The sequence below is a fragment of the Pituophis catenifer genome, unplaced genomic scaffold, assembly GCF_029215685.1.
Source record: "Pituophis catenifer annectens isolate HBS135680 unplaced genomic scaffold, rPitCat1.0.hap2 SCAF_1, whole genome shotgun sequence".
Lineage (NCBI taxonomy): Eukaryota > Metazoa > Chordata > Lepidosauria > Squamata > Colubridae > Pituophis > Pituophis catenifer.
Genome location: NW_027256881.1, coordinates 283,108,760 through 283,128,345, shown reverse-complemented (window position 1 = coordinate 283,128,345; position 19,586 = coordinate 283,108,760). Strand labels below are relative to the sequence as shown.

At 41.9% G+C, this 19,586-nt stretch overlaps 1 protein-coding gene across 1 annotated transcript in view; it reads right to left on the bottom strand.

Annotated features, from left to right (window-relative positions):
* Nucleotides 1-19,586, bottom strand: part of LOC139307937 (cytosolic phospholipase A2 epsilon-like) — a 56,128-nt gene that overhangs the window by 3,788 nt on the left and 32,754 nt on the right. The window contains exons 9-17 of the mRNA XM_070931297.1: nt 18,225-18,394; nt 17,999-18,094; nt 9,107-9,144; nt 7,608-7,743; nt 5,562-5,698; nt 4,559-4,784; nt 3,142-3,256; nt 2,089-2,226; nt 1,068-1,175 (exon numbers count right to left, since the gene is read on the bottom strand). Of these exons, the coding sequence (XP_070787398.1) occupies nt 1,068-1,175; nt 2,089-2,226; nt 3,142-3,256; nt 4,559-4,784; nt 5,562-5,698; nt 7,608-7,743; nt 9,107-9,144; nt 17,999-18,094; nt 18,225-18,394 (1,164 nt within the window). The remainder of the gene's footprint in view (nt 1-1,067; nt 1,176-2,088; nt 2,227-3,141; nt 3,257-4,558; nt 4,785-5,561; nt 5,699-7,607; nt 7,744-9,106; nt 9,145-17,998; nt 18,095-18,224; nt 18,395-19,586) is intronic.

Here is a 19,586-nt window from a genome sequence, read left to right as displayed (position 1 = left end):
CACTTTTCTCTCTTATCTAGCCAAATTTTAAATAATCAAAAATAATTTACACAAGGGTTTCATTGCTCTAAAGGAGCTCTGACACACCCATTTTACTTTTTTAAAAAGCAGATTACTGTACAGGTATAATTTAGCATTTTGCTTTCAGCAATGGGATCTTGATGAGCTATGATATTTGTATGGAAAAAAAGTTTTTTCCTATATCACCTGCATCACCAAAGTTATGTGTTGCAAGTACAGGATTCATTGAACCGTTTCTATGAAACTAAAAACCTGTCTGATCTGTAGGTATGAAATGTATTTATTTATTTATTCAATTTATTGGCCACCCATCTTACCACAGGGTAACTCTGGGTGGTTTACAATACTAAAAAATAAAACTATATAAATAAAATGCTACAAAAGTATATAAAAATACAATAGTTAAAAGATGGAGAGAGAGGGAATAGGATGAATGAGGGGAGATGGTATTCTGATATTAATCTAACAGCCACCCCCAACATGAAACCCATAGAAAACAACTGCATTTATTTATTAAATTTCTACATTGCCCATTTTATTTAAATGACACTAAGTGACACATACTGAAAATGCTGGACCACCTAATGTTATTTTTGGCAGCTACTGATAACTACTCTTACATTTTTTCAATTGCACTGAAGGCTTCGGGGACTGAAGTGGGGACCTTCTTCAAATAAACATTTATTTTCCTACAGCCCTTGTGATGTATTTTATACAAAGGGAGTGTAGAGAACGGGCACTGTTACTATATGAGAATAGGAACACAGCATGACAGGACATAACCTGATTGGTGGTTTTGAAAGCCTATCAAAAGGCCAGCAAGACTGGGTCAAACCTTGCTTTTTCTGTTTACTCGCCAGAAGTCAAGGCAGTTTCAGTCCTGATACCAGAATGAAAATGGCTTTTTTATAATTATTATTATTAATTCTGGGTATTTTGTACCAGTATCTTAAATTATAAAATATTTATCAGATAAAAATACAGGAAGGATATAGCTTCAGTCCATATTATCAAACACAGCAGAAGAAGATATAAAAGCAACTTACCAATTTCAGTTATTCTGTCTCGTGTCCAGATCTGCCAAAAATCTTCTGAATTGGTAGCCAGGAACCAGCCATCCATAATGTTCACAGAAAACACACTACTCCAGATTCCTGCAAGAGGCAAGACAGGAGTGTTTTTGTGTGATCTTAAAAACAATTGTGATGAAATGATTCTTTTTCTTTTCTACGTCATTGTTTCATAATATGATTGTTATATTTTATATTAGTGAATCATTTGGCCACGGTTACGTACACTGCCATGTTATTTTAAGGATTAACCCAGAATGTTGTGGGTCACACTCCAGCTGTGAACTGATCTGTGCCTCAGGCAGGATTTTACGCCCTAGAATACTGCATAGTGCCGTGATGGCAAACCTATGGCATGCGTGCCCGAAGTGGCATGTGGAGCCATGTCGCCTGGCACATGTGGCGTCGCCCATTCCTCTTCCAGGTTTCTGGTACACATGTGCACGTGACAATCAGCTGGCCTTTGTGCGTGCGGCAGTGCCGGAAACTGGAAGAGCTGGTCTTCCATTTTCCTGCGTCAGCATGCGCGCCGACCAGCTGATTGGCATGTGCGCATGCACGGCAGTAACAGGAAAACCTGCTGGCCAGTGTGTATGCCCTCTGGACAGCTCCTTTTCCTGGTCGCAGCCCTGATGAACATGCAAGAAGTGCTCCCTTTTCAGCACTTGGTGCCACCTGCGCATGTGCTGCGCTCCCTTCTCATCGGTACAGGTAAAGTAAAATTTTTATTTTATTTAATCTAAGTATTTATTAATTTTTAGATTTACTTCTCATGTAAAATAATGATATGCAACCCTATTTTTTTACACATTACCTTAAAAATGTGCATTGTCTTTGGTTTGGGAACACATTCAATTTATTTACTGTATCTTATTTCTTACGGGAAAAATTTGGTACTCATCAATTTTGGTACTCATCGTGTCTTCCAGAACCAGGGGTACCACTGCATTTGGTAAATTTCAGTGTGAGACTACATTTTAATTAACAATTCAGATACCTTCTAAAAAGCAGATACGTGATTCTGGGATTTTCTTCATCAAACGACCCATGAAGAATTCGCTACCAAAGTGTTCAGCACGAATGTAGGCACCATATTTTTGGAATCCAACTTCATATGGTGTGAATTCCAACCATTCTAAAAACGGAGAATAAGAGCATAATATCCCAAAAATATTATTCATAACATTTTATATTATGTTCTTAATTATTTATTTAATAGGTTTAAGTATCTGCCCATCATGATATAATTCTATGACTGTATTCAATGTATACATTTAATAGTAGTTATCTTTAACACATGTCGTACATCAGAGAACTGGAGAGAAGCAACCCTAAATATTGGTAAGGAGTAAAGTAGTAGACAATTCCAAATTTTCAAACTTTGCTAGAATATGTTGATCAGGGCTGGAGAAGTTTGCATTGGCTGGGAAGTGGAGATCCTGGAAAAAAAAAAGCTTTGTGGTTTAATTCTATACCTTCCTGTTGAAACAAACTGAAGCAAGTCAAGTATTCTAGATCCTTAGTATCCAAATACACCATAGCCATTCCTGGAATATTTGATTTAGAGAAGCAATACCATCAGTAGGTTGACCAATGCCCACTGAACTTTTTAAAGCACCTTATATAGGGGATGTCTTTATAAGTGGAACTTTTTTTTTTCTTATAGTGGAGGACTTTTACATCATCCAAACTGCTTCAACCAACTAATCTAGGCTTCTTTTTAAAATCTGTAAACCTGCTTTTAAATTTATTGAGTCTTATGTGACTATTTATTTATTTAATTATCTATCTATCTATCTATCTATCTATCTATCTATCTATCTATCTATCTATCTATCTATCTATCTATCTATCTATCTTTGGTGCCTTTGAGTCAGTCTTGACAAGGCCCTGCAGTTTTCTTGACAAGGTTTCTTCAGAAGTGGTTTGCCATTGCCTCCTTCCTAGGATTGAGAGAATGTGACTGGCCTAAGGCCTAATTATTTCTGAATCAGATATTTGCAGCTTTTGGTTATGTATATCTCCAAATGTAAGTGCAAGTTACAATTACCTCTGAACCCTCGATTACTTAGTTTCTCTTTCACATTGAGGCAAAGATATATAGGTAGAGGATTCTGTCCATCAGTTAGGGCCTGCTGCTGATCTGAAAGTTTGTGAGGGTTTTCCTTGTTTGTGAAAGAAACAAGAACATAGTTATTGTAGCCGCAAAAGACAAAAAATCTCACTTAGCATTTGAAACCTTATTGAGGTGCTTCTTTGAACTGAAGCCCACCAAACATTTCACAGTATGCTAGAATATTTAAAATAATTTTCTATTAATTTGTTCATGCAAAAATTGGACTAAATATACTGAAATGCAGACATGTAATTCAAAGTGAATAAGATTTAAGGATATAGTAAGCTTTCTGAACTGGAACTGTGCTTATATTATTAACATTCATTTTTTTAGAAGCTTGAAACTTATTATTTGGCAGAAGTAATCACAGCAGATTTGTAGCCCTGTTAATGTTTATTCCACATAAAGAGGTTCTACATAATAGAGCCCTGGTGGCGCAGTGGTTAGAATGCAGTATTGCAGGCTAACTTGGCTTACAATCTGGAGTTCAATCCTGACTGGCTCAAGGTTGACTCAGCCTTCCATCCTTCTGAGGTCTGTAAAATGAGGACCCATACTGTTGGGGGCAATATGCTTACACTGTAAATTGCTTACAGTGTAAATTGCTTACATATGAACACCTTTCATATGCGCTGTCTCTGACGTATTCTTGGCATCACCTGGCAGGACAAAGTTCCAAATAGCGCAGTCTTGGAACGTGCTGGAATTTCTAGCATGTATACACTATTGAAACAGCGACATCTACTCTGGCTTGGGCATGTCGTGAGAATGGCTGATGGTCAGATTCTGAAAGATCTCCTGTATGGTGAATTAGTGCAGGGAAAGTGCCTCAGAGGGAGACCACAGCTGCGATATAAGGATATCTGCAAGAGGGACCTAAAGGCCCTGGGAATGGACATTAACAACTGGGAAACCTTGACCTCCGATTATTCAGCTTGGAGGCTAAAGACGCAGCATGGCCTTCTCCAATTCGAAGAGACACTTGTTTGGCAGGCTGAGGCAAAGAGGCAGTCCTGGAACCAGCGAAATCTGGGAGCTGGGCAAGGGACAGAATGTATCTGCCCTCAGTGTGGAAGGGATTGCCACTCTCGAACTGGCCTTTTTAGTCACACTAGATGCTGTTTTAGGACCTCTTTCCAGAGCAAGATACCACAGTCTTTTGAGACTGAAGGTTGACAATAAATAAAATTGCTTAGAGAAGGCTGTAAAGTATATAAGTCTAAGTGCTATTGCTATAATCAACAATATAAATATAATAAATCTGTTGGTCAAACCACTGATTAATCAAATTTAACATGAACCAGGCATTCATTTAAAAAAAACAAAAATGAAAAAAAAAATAGTAAAATACCTCACTGTGTAGCATAGCTTCAATGATCAATCCCCATAAATCTGTAAAAGATACACTGTACCCTTCTTGATAACGTTGCCACAGTTCCTTTGCATAGTACTTCAGCTTTTCTGGGGCAAAACTGGCCAGAAACTTGTTTTTTGTCACATGGTTTTGCACACTCCTGAGTGGCTTTTCTAAATCATTTTGGGACCAGTTGGGATCCTGATACAAGCGTGACATTGTCCTGGAAATTAACATGGGCACATTTAGGAACTGAAAAGCAGCAAAACATAAACCTATGAATCACATTCAGAGGACTGGAAGGGATCTCAGAGGCCATTTGATCCACCCTCCTGCACAGTTTTGTCAGATGTTTTGGACTCAGGAACCCTTTACACTTTTAAAAGGAGCTTTGGTTTATAGAGGTGAAATTTATGGTATTAAAAATTAAAGTTGAGAAATGTGTAAATATTTGACTTTGTGCACCCCATGAAAGCGTCTGCAGATCACTGTTTGAGAAACACTGTTCTACAGCCTCTTTGACAGCAGGCACTTCGCTCAATTTAGCCTACTTTGAATATTTGTCAGTTTAAAGTCCTCCAATGAAGGAGAAATATTAATTTCACATGCCTACTTGTTTCCACATGTGGGCCTGGCATTTCTCCTGGTATGTAACCTGACCTTACTTTCTTGTGACCTTCCTTGGAAATGATACCGATTCTACAGTAATATGCAGTGGATTTGTGTCTCCTGATTTTAACTATGCTGTAGAGTGTTTCATATCCATTGTATCAATGAATAAATTCTACCACAACGTCTCTTATACCAAACATCTCATTATTACTTGCAGAATACAGAATAACAGAATTGGAAGGGACCTTGGAGGCTTTCTAAGCCAATCTTCTGCTCATGCAGGAGACTCATTCTGTCCAATCTCTTCTTAAAAACCTCCAGTGAAGAAGATTAATAAAACTTCATCTTATTGTTTCAGGAACATCTCACTGGATTACATGAAGCTTACCATGTTGTGCCAGACAATCCAGTGAGATAGGACACACAGTCCAAAGCACCTAATTTCTGCAATGTCAGTAGGTGAGCATACATCGCCGTAACTGCTCTGATCCCACCGCCTGTTGTCATGATTGCCACCACTGGCACCTGAACACAGGGAAAACACAATTGTTCATCAAAATAGGTAATATATAATCACTGTGAGATACTTAAACTTTTCAATCGCAACACTTTAAATAGATATTCCTATGAAACATGCTCAGGGACCTGGCGTACTTAGAGAACCTGGCAGAACCCTTTTTCAAAAGAAGATTCTGTAGGGCAGTGATGGCGAACCTATGGAACACGTGCCACAGGTGGCACGCATAGCCATATCAGTGGGCATGCCAGCTCAGCTCTGGTACTCATGCGCGTGCCGGCCAACTGATTTTTGGGCCTTCTGGGCCCACCAGAAGTAGGGAAACAGGCTGTTTCCTGCTTCCGGAGGGCTTGGGGGGGGGGGAAGCCCCGTTTTTCTTTCTCACCTGGCTCCAGATCCTCTCTATGCATCTGGGGAGGGTGAAAACAGTTTTTCCCACTCCCTCGGAGGCTCTCCGAAGGCCTGAAACAGCCCATTTCCCAACTCCTGGTGGGACAGGAAGTGAAGTCTCTGGAGGCTGGGGACAGCGAAAAAGTCACTTCCTATCCCACCGGGAGTTGAGAAATGGGCCTTCCCCACCCACCCCACCCGAAAATTAACTGGCTGGTGCGCACATGTGTACCAGAGCTGAGCTGGCGTGCCCACTGATATGGCTACGCATGCAACCGGTGGCATGCATGCCATAGGTTCACCATCACGGCTCTAGGGAGTCAGAGACGAAAATAAATCATTTACAGGTAGTCCTTGAGTTACGACCACAATTGAGCCCAAAATTTATGTTGCTAAATGAAACATTTGTTAAGTGAGTTTTGCCCCATTTTAAGACATATCTTGCCACGGTTGTTAAGTGAATCATTGCAATTGTTAAGTTAGTAACATGCTTGTTATGTGAACCTGGCTTCCCCATTGGCTTTGCTTTTCAGAAGGCTGTAAAAGGGGATCACATGACTTTGGGACAATGCAACCATCATAAATATAAGTTAGTTGCCAAGCATCTGAATTTTGATCATGTGACCACCGGGATGCTGCAATGGTTGTAAGTATGAAAAACGGTCATAAGTATTTTTTTTTCAGTGCTGTTGTAAATCGAGGACTACCTGTAATGGGAGAAGCTGATAGAGCATCTTATGCTATGTTAATAAGCCTATAAAGTCAAGATGTAGAGCAGGAATGCCAAATGTATGATGCTTATGGACATCATACAGCTTGCCAGGATTCCTGCTGTGACCTCAGTTTCCCCAAATGTTTTGGGCTCAAACATTTCACTTTAAAAAAAAATATGAGGAAGGGATGTAGGGGGTTGGAGAATAAAATGACTTCTGTAACTCTTGCATTCCTACCTTTGTCCCTGATGGGATCCTGCCACTGTTCACTTTTAGATTGACATGTTGGGCAAAGCTTAATGCTGCCCTTGAGCTAATGAAGGCTGTATGTTCTTGTTTTAGAACGTCTCATACTACGGAATGATGCAGTTCATCCAGGAACCTGAGGAAAAGTAATGGGGCTGTGTGTCTCTTCCTGTTACAAGACTAATAAAGTTAGCCTGATTATGAAGTTGTGTAGAATCAGAGTAAGAATATTAACACAGAAGTATTCTCTGGACCTTCAACCCATCAAATCCTACTTTCTGACCTTCTGGTTTGAACATGGAGCTACAAATCAGGCCTGAATCTGACATCACCTCCTGCATTGGCAATAATAAGGGAGGGGTCTGTTATAAATAGCCCAGACACGAAGGGGAAAAAATAACCCAGAATGGGTTAAGCAAGGACGTGAAACTGCATATGACAACTTCAGTGCATTTAAAGAAACGAAGCTTGAAAGTTACAAGCATTAAACACTATAAACCTGTTTGTTTCCCAATTAGTAAACTGCTCACAGAAGAATTTCCATTGATATAAAAACTGAATTCTTAACCTCATCTTCCTGCAGATCATCCTCAAGCTGGAGAATCTTTTTGAAAGCGGCAGCAGTCACTTTCTTCCGTCTTTTCAGGAAAGCCTCTTCTTCTGGACAAAGATCAAACCCTAAGCGTACATCTAAGTCTGATGTGCTGGAACACAAATATTTATCAATGAAGGAGAATATTTGTAGCTCAGGGTTGAAATGAGCGGTCTTTGGTGCTCTGTGAGCCTGCTCGTTTTCTTGCAGATGTTTCATTACCCAAGCTAGGTAACATCATTAGTGCATTTGGACAATGAAACATCCGCAAGAAAACAAGCAGGCTCAGGGAACACCAAGGACCCCACAAATATTTATCCTGGATCATAACTTCTGTTAGAAGGAAGTTTATGCCATAAATAGATCCCAGTTACACAGGAATATTTTCAACACTGCTCTGCAAAAAGCTACAGCCCTGCTTAGATCTCTTCTTGTGCAAACTTTTCTGCTGCAGCATTGTGACACATCATGTGGAAGTAGGCAGATCTACTCTTAATGCAATAGCATTCCTCCTCAAAAATCTACACTCCCTCACCTGATGTAATGGCGTGATATTGGATTTTGGTCACAACAATTGAAACCAAGATATTTATCTCGCTAGATCATACCCACATCCTCAGAGGATGAAAACTCAAAGCCATCCCATCCTAAGTTTAGAAAGTTAGGTTCATTAGCAAGAAGACTTCCTTCCACCTACACCAGGGGTCTGCAACCTTAAATACTCAAAGAGCCATTTGGACCCGTTTCCCACAGAAAAGAAAACACCGGGAGCCACAAAACCCTTCCCATGCCTGACTATTTCTTGAGCGGCCACAAAACTAGCATATGTAGTTGAATTAAACATTCTGTTTTCTTCTGAAACTTTTCTTTTCTTGGATTTATCCATGGTTGGCCTACTGGGGATTGAAAAGCTCAATAAACTGCGTGCCGGCGGTTGTGACACATATTTTGAGTGACAGGGAGCCGCAGCAGAGGGGTGAAAGAGCCACATGTGGCTCCAGAGCCACAGGTTGCTGACCCCTGACCTACACCCAGGAAGTAGAGCGCAATCTTGACAGAGACTTATACTTCTCAACCTTAGGAACAATTCAATAAAACTAAACCCTTTTTATTAGCAAACTGCAGTGAAAAGGTGTTAATCTGGGATCACACTGTCGATAGCAAACATATTTTTAGAAATATGTTTTTAAACTGTCCAACAGATGAGAGCACCTAATCATCTCAGGCAGATCTCAAAAAACTAAGCAAGGCTAGACCTATTACTTGGATAGGAAGCCACCCAGAGAGTATCAGCACTGGAAAGTCAAATAAATACAATAAGACAGAAACAGATGGCAAATTAATTCTGTAATGATGATAAGAAAGCAACATGGATATGTTTACATAGTCAGCAGGTTGACTCCAGGGAGAGTTTGTTTTAAAAATATCCAGGACATCAGTAGTTAAATTTATAGAAGGCAGGAAAAGCATCTTACCAGTTCTGTGCTGTGAAGTATAAATTAAATTCTTTATCCTGAAAATCAAGAATGCACAGTACTAATTACTATTAATACTATCTTTACTAAAATCTCCCTACATTTCTTACAATGATGAGAAAAAAGAATATGTGTTGTAAACGAGGCTTGTATGTGCTGGTACCAATGTTAAAGTTAAAGACAGGGCATTAAAACTATGCAGATCAGTGGTGGGTTTCAAAATATTTTACTACCGGTTCTGTGGGTGTGGCTTGGTGGGCGTGACATCGCTTGGTGGGTATGGCACGGCGGGCATAGCAGGGGGAAGGATACTGTAAAATCTCCATTCCCACCCCACTCCAGGGGAAGGATACTATAAAATCTCCATTCCCACCCAAATCCAGGGGAAGGTTACTGCAAAATCCACATTTCTTCCCGATCAGCTGGGACTTGGGAGGCAGAGAATAGATGGGGGCAGAGCCAGTCAGAATTTTTACTACCGGTTCTCCGAACTACTCAAAGTTTCCACTACCGGTTCTCTAGAATCTGCTGAAACCCACCTCTGATGCAGATGTTTGGATCTTATTAATTGAATTCATAACATCATGGAGATATTAGTTGCATCTAGGATTTTAAAAAATCTCACAGATTTATGCGAAATGCCACGGAGGATTGTCAGTGAGGATAAATGAGGGCAGCTCTTTCTCCCTGTTTTAGATGGACATTTTTCTAAAGAAGGTTCAGAACTCTTCACTAACTCACAGTTGCTGAGTTCACATACAATTCTGGCAAAGCCACTTTTTTTTCACCCGTGGTTTCTTGGATAAATCATATGGTAGTAGCCTGATTCATAGGTGACCTGAGGTTGTAATGGTCTTAATGACTGGCAAAGCCAAAATCTAAGCAATTAAATTTGTGGCTTAATATTAAGATGATGATGATTTCATTTTTTTCATTTTTCATTTTATTAGATTTCTATACTGCCCTACTCCCGAAGGACTCAGGGCGGTGCACAGCCAAACAATAAAAACACATACAATACAAAATTTAAAAATAGAATAAAATCAAATTAAATAATTTTGGCCCCGACAAATTTAAAACCCCAAACTTTTAAAACCAATTTAAAATTGAATATCTAAATACTAAAAGATATTTAAAATTTTAAAAATCTTTTATAAAAGAGGGGGAAATTTAGGCCAGGCCGGCCTGGTGAAATAGTAAGGTCTTTAAGGCGCGGCGGAAGGTGCGCAGATCCGGGATCCTCCGTATCTCCGGGGGGAGCTCGTTCCAGATAGTAGGTGCCCCCACAGAGAAGGCTCTCCCCCTGGGGGCCGCCAGTCGGCATTGTTTGGCTGACGGCACCCGGAGGAGCCCCTCTCTATGGGAGCGTACCGGCCAGTGGGAGGCTATTGGTGGTAGTAGGTGGTCCTGCAAGTACCTGGGTCCTAAGCCATGGAGCGCTTTAAAGGTGGTAACCAAAACCTTGAAGCGCACCCGGAAGACCACCGGGAGCCAGTGCAGCTTGCGCAGGAGAGGTGTTACATGGGAACACCATGTCGCTCCTATAACCACCCGCGCGGCCGCACTCTGCGCCAGTTGGAGCCTCCGGGTGCTCCTCAAGGGGAGCCCCATGTAGAGAGCGTTGCAATAGTCCAGGCGGGAGGTGACAAGGGCATGAGTGACCGTGCGTAAGGAGTCCCGATCCAGAAAGGGACGCAACTGGCGAATCAGGCGAACCTGATGAAAAATCCTCCCAGTCACGGCCGTCAAGTGCTCTTCTAAAGACAGCCGTGAATCCAGGAGGACGCCCAAGTTGCAAGCCCTCTCCGTGGGGGCCAATGATTCACCCCCAATAGTCAGTGATGGCGTCAACTGACTATATCGGGACGTCGGAAACCACAGCCACTCAGTCTTGGATGGGTTGAGCCTGAGCCTGTTCCTCCCCATCCAGATCCATACGGCCTCCAGGCACCGGGACATCACTTCAAGGGCATCGTTGGGGTGATCCGGGGTGGAGATGTACAGCTGGGTGTTGTCAGCGTACTGATGGTACTCCACCCCGAAACCCCGGATGATCTCGCCCAGCGGCTTCACATAAATGTTGAACAGGAGAGGCGAGAGGACCGACCCTTGCGGCACCCCACATATGAGGGGCCTTGGGGTCGACCTCTGTCCCCCTGTCAACACAGACTGCGACCGGTCAGAGAGAAAGGAGGAGAACCACCGCAACACAGTGCCTCCCACCCCCAACTCTTCCAACCGGTGCAGCATGATACCATGGTCGATGGTATCAAAAGCCGCTGAGAGATCTAACAGGACCAGGACAGAGGAGCACCCCCTGTCCCGAGCCCTCCAGAGATCATCAACCAACGCGACCAATGCCGTTTCCGTGCTGTACCCGGGCCTGAAGCCCGACTGGAACGGATCCAGATACGTCGTTTCATCCAGGTGCTGGGGGAGCTGTTGTGCGACCACACTCTCAACAACCTTCGCAACAAAGCGAAGGTTGGAGACCGGACGATAATTTATCAACATTGCCGGGTCCAGGGAAGGCTTCTTGAGGAGAGGCCTCACCACCGCCTCTTTCAAGGTGGCGGGAAAGTCACCCTCACTCAGCGAAGCGTTTATAATCCCGTGGAGCCAGCCTCGTGTCACTTCCCGGGAAGCCAGTACTAACCAGGAAGGACACAGGTCCAATAAACAAGTGGTCGCGTTCAGTCTACCCAGAATCCTGTCCACGTCCTCAAGGGTCACAGGATCAAACTCATCCCAGATAACATTCTCAAGACCTGCCCCTGTCTCTCCCCCTGAGACTACCCAGTCGGAGTCCAAATCTTCCCAAATCTGAGTGATTTTGTCATACAGATACTGAACAAAATCCTCGGCTCTACCCTCCAAGGGGTCCTCCCATGCTTACTGGTGGAGAGGGAGCGGGTCACCCTAAAGAGGGCGGCCGGGCGATTATCTGATGACGCAATAAGAGCAGCAAAATAACTACATTTCGCTGCTTTTATCGCCACTAAGTAATTCCTAATGTGGGATCTTACTAGTGTCCGGTCAGATTCAAGAAGACTGGCCTTCCAACTACTCTCTAGGCGTCTTTTCCGGCGCTTCAACTCCCTCAGCTCCTCGGTAAACCAAGGAGCCAATTGAGATCGGCGCCGGGTCAGAGGCCGCAAAGGCACGACCCGATCCAGAGCACCAGCAGCCGCCCTATCCCAGGCGGCCACCAGGTCTCCAGTCGAGGCGTGTGCCAGAACCTCAGGAAATGGCCCAAGCTCCGTCTGGAATCTGTCAGGTTCCATCAGGCGCCTGGGGCGGAACCATCTTACCGGCTCCGCCTCCCTGCGGCGGGGTGCAGCAGTTCGAAAGTCGAGACGAAGGAGAGAGTGATCTGACCATGACAAGGGTTCAGTAACTATATCCCCTATATCAAGATCCCTCAACCACTGTCCAGAGACAAAAACCAGATCCAGCGTGTTTCCCCCTGTGTGGGTAGGGCCATGAATTAACTGGGTCAGGTCCATAGCTGTCATGGAAGCCGTAAACTCCCGAGCCATCTCTGACGTCTCACCCACGGACGGCAGGTTGAAATCCCCCATGACCATAAGCTTAGGGGTATCAACCACCACCGCGGGGATGACGTTGAGTAGCTCGGGCAGGGCTGTTGCCACGTGGCAGGGAGCCAGGTACGTGATCAGCAAACCCATCTGAACCCCATGACCACATTTCACAAAAAGGGATTCACAGCCGGCCGTCTGAGGAACAGTGGCCTCCCTCGGTCTCAGACCTTCTTTAATGATAACCGCTACCCTGCTGATAATAATGATGATGATGATGATGATGATGATGATGATGATGATGATGATTAATTGAATTTTTATACCGCCCTTCTCCCGAAGGACTCAAGGCAGTGTACAGCCAGAATAAGAACACACAAATAGAAAATTTAAAAGCAATTTAAAATATATATTAAACAATATGGCCCATAACTAATTAAAAAACCCATTCTTAAAAAATGAAGATTCAAGGTTGAAGAATTGGAATCATGCCAGCTTGGCTTGTTGGAACAAAAGTGTTTTGAGGGCATGGCGGAAGGTGCGTAGGTCCGGGATCCTCCAAATCTCTGGGGGCAATTTGTTCCAGAGGGCAGGTGCCCCCACAGAGAAGGCTCTCCCCCTGGGGGTCGCCAGTCAACATTGCCTGACCGACGGCACCCGGAGGAGACCCTCTCTGTGGGAGCGTACTGGCCGGTGGGAGGTTATTGGTAGCAGAAGGCGGTCTCGTAGGTATCCAGGTCCTAAGCCATGGAGCGCTCTAAAGATGTTAACCAGCACCTTGAATCGCACCCAGAAGACTACCGGAAGCCAGTGCAGTTCACTCAGGATAGGTGTTACATGGGAGCACCACGTCGCCCCCACAATCACCCGCACGGCCACATTCTGGACTAGTTGGAGCCTCTGGGTCCTCTTCAAGGGGAGCCCCATGTAGAAAGTGTACAGTAGTCCAGACGGGAAGTGACGAGGGTGTGAGTGACCATGCGCAAGGAGTCCCGATCCAGAAAGGGACGCAACTGGTGAATCAGGTGAACCTGATAAAAGGCCCCCCTGGCCACAGCCGTCAGGTGTTCTTCCAAGGACAGCCGTGCATCCAGGAGGACACCCAAGTTGCGAATCCTCTCCGTGGGGGCCAAAGACTACCCCCAATAGTCAGCAATGGAATCAGCTGACTATATCAGGACGCCGGAAGCCACAGCCACTCGGTCCTGGAGGGGTTGAGTCTGAGCCTGGATATTAGCTTATCCCTGTAGTGTATGATATATAAACAGTGCTACTTTGCCCTTAGGATTGACATGCCACAGCTGTTTTGTAATATTATCATATACTTTATCTCCAGTAGGGAAAAGAATATATTCAGAGGATGGGTGTGATATTTCAACCTCTGGGAAACATGCCTAAATGTTGCCCACACAGGAGAAGATCTAAGGCGCACTGCCTACTTTTACTGAAAAGCTATTACAAACAATTAACGTACTCAGTTTTAAGAACCACATGTCATTAAAAAAGTGACTCATGTAATGGCAAAGCTGCACCCCCACAATGGCTTTTCTCAAATGTGAAAAATTAAAGCATCGAAGACTGCATATGCGATGGCACTTAGCAATCAGCATCAACATCAATATCAGTATTAGTATCCGTATCAGTTGGAAGGGAGCTTGGAGGTCTTCTAATCTGATCCTCTGCTCAAGCAGGAGATTTATACATACCCCATATTTGTGGCACAAATTTTGTTTTTGGAGTTAAAGCTCCTGTTGGTATCAATTAAGAACATCCTGCATTCAGTCTGCTTTTTCCATTTTAGTGACTAGAACCAGGGGCTGACAAATGTCAATAATGCCCTAAGCACAGCCCAACAGTGGTGCCCCTTGGGCTCTTCTATTGCTTAGCTAACAAGATACCAGTATTATGACTCAGTATGTGCTGAAAACCAACATCAAGCAATATACAGTATTATGTCAGATCCACTATTTCATTTTTCCAATAGTGATTTTTTTTTTATAGAAAAGGCTACAGAGAGTCTAACTGGTATGTAGGTGGGAATGGTATCCTTGTTGTATTGCACAATAGCCAAAATATTTCATGTTTGAAATGAAACAGAGCAAGTGAACCAGACAGCACCATTTATGTTGGCACAAGTCAGAAAATACTACTTTAAACATGTTGCAGGGGGAGATAGGTAAAGATTGCCTTCCTTATAGTCTAGGATGACTAAAAGATGACATCAAGGATTTCTTCAAATGGGAGATGGCCAACTTTGGATAAACCTGTCTTTCAGATCAGTCATAAGCCATAGGTTATGTAATAACAATTTAAAATATAGTTGGTTGATATCATACAACTCAAGGCTATAGTAAAACAATATATTAGGCCTTGAATTCGCAGCATGGCATCCAGGAAGGTAAGGTGTCTGCTGATTTGTTATTTGGCATCCGTCAAGTTTCCTGTCCTATCTATTTTTAATTTTGAGTTTCTTTACATACATAGTAATTATGTTATTCCCTTTTAGGGAAAGCAACAAGTAAGGAGTAAGAAATACAAAGCCAAAGGAATTAAAGGCATGAGATATTAAAATGTTAAGGAAATATAGTTTATTGTAATACTTAAAATGTTGGTTTTTCAAATGTGTTGAATGCAGTGCATCAGCACATTTTAAGAAGTAGAAAAAATGCTTGGTGAAACGATGAAGTGAAAAAGACCGGGGATAAGTAAAATGCAAAAAAGAGGATGATTATTTGGGATGAAGATAAGGTTTTGTATAATGTGTATAAAGAGAGATACAAGTTAGTTGCAAGGAATATAGTTGAAGAGATCAAGGAACACTTAAGATAAAAAGACAGAGAGAAAATGCAGAGTGAGTTTGATGGAAATAAAATAATTGTTTTGGAAGTGAGTGAAACGGGCTAAATGAGGAGCTTCTGGCAGAGGGAACAGAATTAAAAATATCATTGATGGAACCTTTAAATGGCACACAAATACTATGGTGAATCTACTTGATCATTGTAGGATATAAGAAGAGAATATTGTAATTCTAATAAGAGTTTCCCTATGCCCTCTCTGATTCCAAACAGAATCAACTTGCATTTCTTTCTCAAACTCCTCTTCCTGAATGTTTACCTAACATTGAAAAGGAATTCAAAGCACTGTGCTGGAGAGATAGCTGGATAAGAATGGAAAGTTTATAGATGGTGCTATTGACAGTTTTGAGATTGATTTATTCTAATTTGGAAGCTGCCTGACTCCATGGGAGGAGGCATCCAAATTAAAGTGACAATAAAAGAGAACACAGGCAACCAAAGGGACAACACTAAGTACGAAGGGCTCCATAAACACCCTATCCCCAGGCCTGTGGGAATAACCAGATTTTAAATAATTTTTGGAATGTTTTAAGAGTGGAAGCCATATGAATCTCTGCAGGGATATCTTTCCATTAGGAGAAAGAGGAAAAATCATCCCCTGCTCCTAAAAGGCATTTGGACCATGAGTTTGCAGCAGGGATGGGTTCTACTTACCTTTACTACCAGTTCGCAATGGGGCAGTGTGCACATGCTCAGAAGCTTCCTGATGACGTCGGGGTCAGTGGGTGGAGCCTCCCGCCGGTTTTACTACCGGTTCTAGAGAACCAGTCCGAACCAGGGGCAACCCACCACTGGTTTGCAGCCATTTAATGCCCAGCACAATGTGGACACATAAGAAAGCTCTGACACAAAGTGGCAATAATCCTGTATGATAATTTATTGTCAGTTGCAATGTTGTAGTATACAACTTCACCACTTTGAAGCACCTCCACAAGCATAGGTTTCTCTAATGGCTGTATGGGCCAGTTATTAATAATTTAATAATTATTTAAATTATTAAATAATTTAATAAACTTTCTTTTCTTGCAAAAAAATAAATAAATAAACTATTGCACCAAAGTCTCACCTATGAGATCAATACTTCCTTCAACTTCAATCACCCATCAATTAACATAACATTGGAACAGTTTTTTCTGGTAGGCCTTGCCTCATCAATTCATCTGTTAGCTCATCAGGAAGTACTCAAAAGTCCTCCTCAATCAGAGCCAGATCTTTTCACCCCACATCTCTGGCATATAATATGTAAGTACATATTGTAAAATCCAATATGTACTTACATATTCTGTAGTTGCTCCATTTCATCCTGTGAGTCTCTTGATTTGCTGCTTTCTCCTAGCTAAATTGTCAAATTTAGAGTTAAATTGTCAGCTCTAAATTTTTATTAGTAATTATCTTGTAATAGTGATTGTCCTCAGTGAGAGGTATGGGTCACTTGGTTACTCTTTCCCTTAGCAGTTTCAGAACAAAAGTCACTCTGGAACAATCTGTGGGAAATTCTACTGGTTGACTCAACATAAAAAACAACCCAAAAATCCTTCAAATTTCTCCATCAAACTCCATGACAGCAAAGAAATATTAGTTGGCCCATAGGTTGTTGAATCATTTCTGGCCTAGGCAAGCCAGAAATGTCCCAAATATGTTAGTTATATCATGGCATTGGGCAAGTTTGTTATTTGTATATCCACTTGCTGTTGATGTTGTAACAATACTTCAGCAAGGTGTTTTTTGCTGGGTTATGGACCTGATACCATCTTCACAATCAAAACCAAGATTGGATGCCGCTCTTAATAGAGAGTAGTGAAGCATTTAAGAATTGTGTCAGCCCTTTGATATAGAGGTCAGGTAAGGAAACAGATGCCACAACTAGTCTCTAGAAGACTACTTTAAAAATGAAACAGTGAGTGTCTGCCACTCGTATCTGTCTGTTTTATTAACATATGCATATTTTGTGATTGGCCACATTCACACTAGCATTATGTGAAAGTGCCATAACCTGCTCTCAAAATTCCAAATATGTCCCCCTCAAAGTTGATGAATCCTGTATTAATTCCATATTACTCCTTACTGTGCTACATCAACCAAACTAGTACCTTATTTCTGCATTTTTAGTGTATTCCTTACTGGTTTTTATTGGGGAGGAGGGTGTTAGGTAGGAATGTTTGACTTATTTTTTTCCCCATGGAAGAGTATCTTGAATCTCTGATGAAACCTGATTTACATACATTGTGATATCATCCAGTAAGAGCTGTCTGATGCAATTTTGATTCAAGGGAAAATAACTGCAGGGGTAAACATAAGATGGGTATAATGGTACCAAACTAGGAAAGGCATGGAAATTACCAGAGGTTAATTTAAAGTAACTTGAGGTTTGCTAACTTTAATATCCCAGGAAGTGATTCATTTGCATGCTATTTTATTTGCTCCCTGGGAAATTTATTGAAGGGCCCTTTAAAAAAAAAGGTGAGGGGAGGGAATCTGAAAATTAGGCATGTACTCACCTCTTTGATTATTTCCTGATTTAAGGGAAATGAATGTACAGGCAAGGTCAACTTTCTGGTTTTGGCAGAATCAATTCCACATGACATACAAGAGCACTGGAAATAAAGATGCTTTTTTTAAAACAAACAAACAAACAAACAAACTTTTTAACTTTTTAAATAACCCTCCCAACAAAATGACTACACAAAATTATCCAGATTACTACCATGCTTAGCTATGACATACAAAAGAGAGAAATGATCTCTTTCCTGGAAGAAGAATGTCCAGTTCTGCTGGATTATACTTGGCATAGTGGAAAAAGGAAGGTTCGGTGCATTGCAGCTTTTTGGCAGAAGTTAATGAAATGTTCTGAGTTTCTTCAAAGGATCCTTTCAAGGTACATTTAACGTCTTGTTCTAAAAAGAGAGCGCAAAGCAAAAAAAATTGTAGTATGCAAATTAATATCAATGCCACCTATAGACATGAATTATATACTGCTCAAAAAAATAAAGGGAACACAAGCAGAAGACATCCGAGATCTGAATGAATGAAATAGCCTTATTAAATACTTTGTTCTTTACATACAGTCGTTTATACACTGCTCAAACAACTAAAGGGAACACAAAACTATTGTATGTAACGAACAAAGTATTTAATAAGGTTAAAAGGTTCTGACGATCCCAGCTGAGTTGCCTGATCATCAGAGGCTTTTTTTCTTTTTAAAGCATTTTTTCTACAACCTCTTTGGCCGAAGAGGTTGCAGAAAAAAATGCTTTTAAAAGCCTCTGATAATCAGGCAACTCAGCTGGGATTGTCAGAGGCTTTTAAAAGCATTTTTTTCTACAGCCTCTTTGGCCGAAGAGGTTGTAGAAAAAATGCCTTTAAAACAAACAAACAAAAAAAAGCCTCTGATGATCACATGGCTCAGCTGCTTTTGGGGGGGGGGCACAGGGATTTTTGCTAGCGGTTCTCCGAACCACCTGCCACCATCACTACTGGATCGGGCGATCCGGTACGAACTGGGAGCATTTCACTCCTGCATTTCAGACAAATGGTTATCCAATCTCTCCTTAGAAACCTCCAGTGTTGGAGCACCCACAACTTCTGGAGGCAAGTCATTCCACTGATTAATTGTTCTAATTTCTCCTTAGTTCTAGGTTGGTTCTCTCCTTGATTAGTTTCACACATTGCTTCTTGTCCTGCCTTCAGGTGCTTTGGACAATAGGTTGATCGCTTCTCCTTTGAAGCAGCCCTTTAGATATTGGAACACTGCTATCATGTCACCCTCTAGTCCTTCTTTTCATTAAACTAGATATACTCAGTGGTGGGTTCAAGTAATTTAACAACTGGTTCTCTGCCCTAATGATTTCTTCCAACAACTGGTTCTCCCAAACTAGTGCGAACTGGCTGAATTCCACCACTAGATATACCCAATTTTGAGATACTACAATAAACATAAAAGTATCAATGTTTCTAAAAATGAATTTGAAAGGAAAATAATTTCTTTGTTTGGGTATAAATTCTCCTGACATTGAACTTGACCTGATCTGGCCCTCCTTTTCAATCTTTCAATCAGATATTCAGAGCCCAGTGCTCTGAATACAGCAG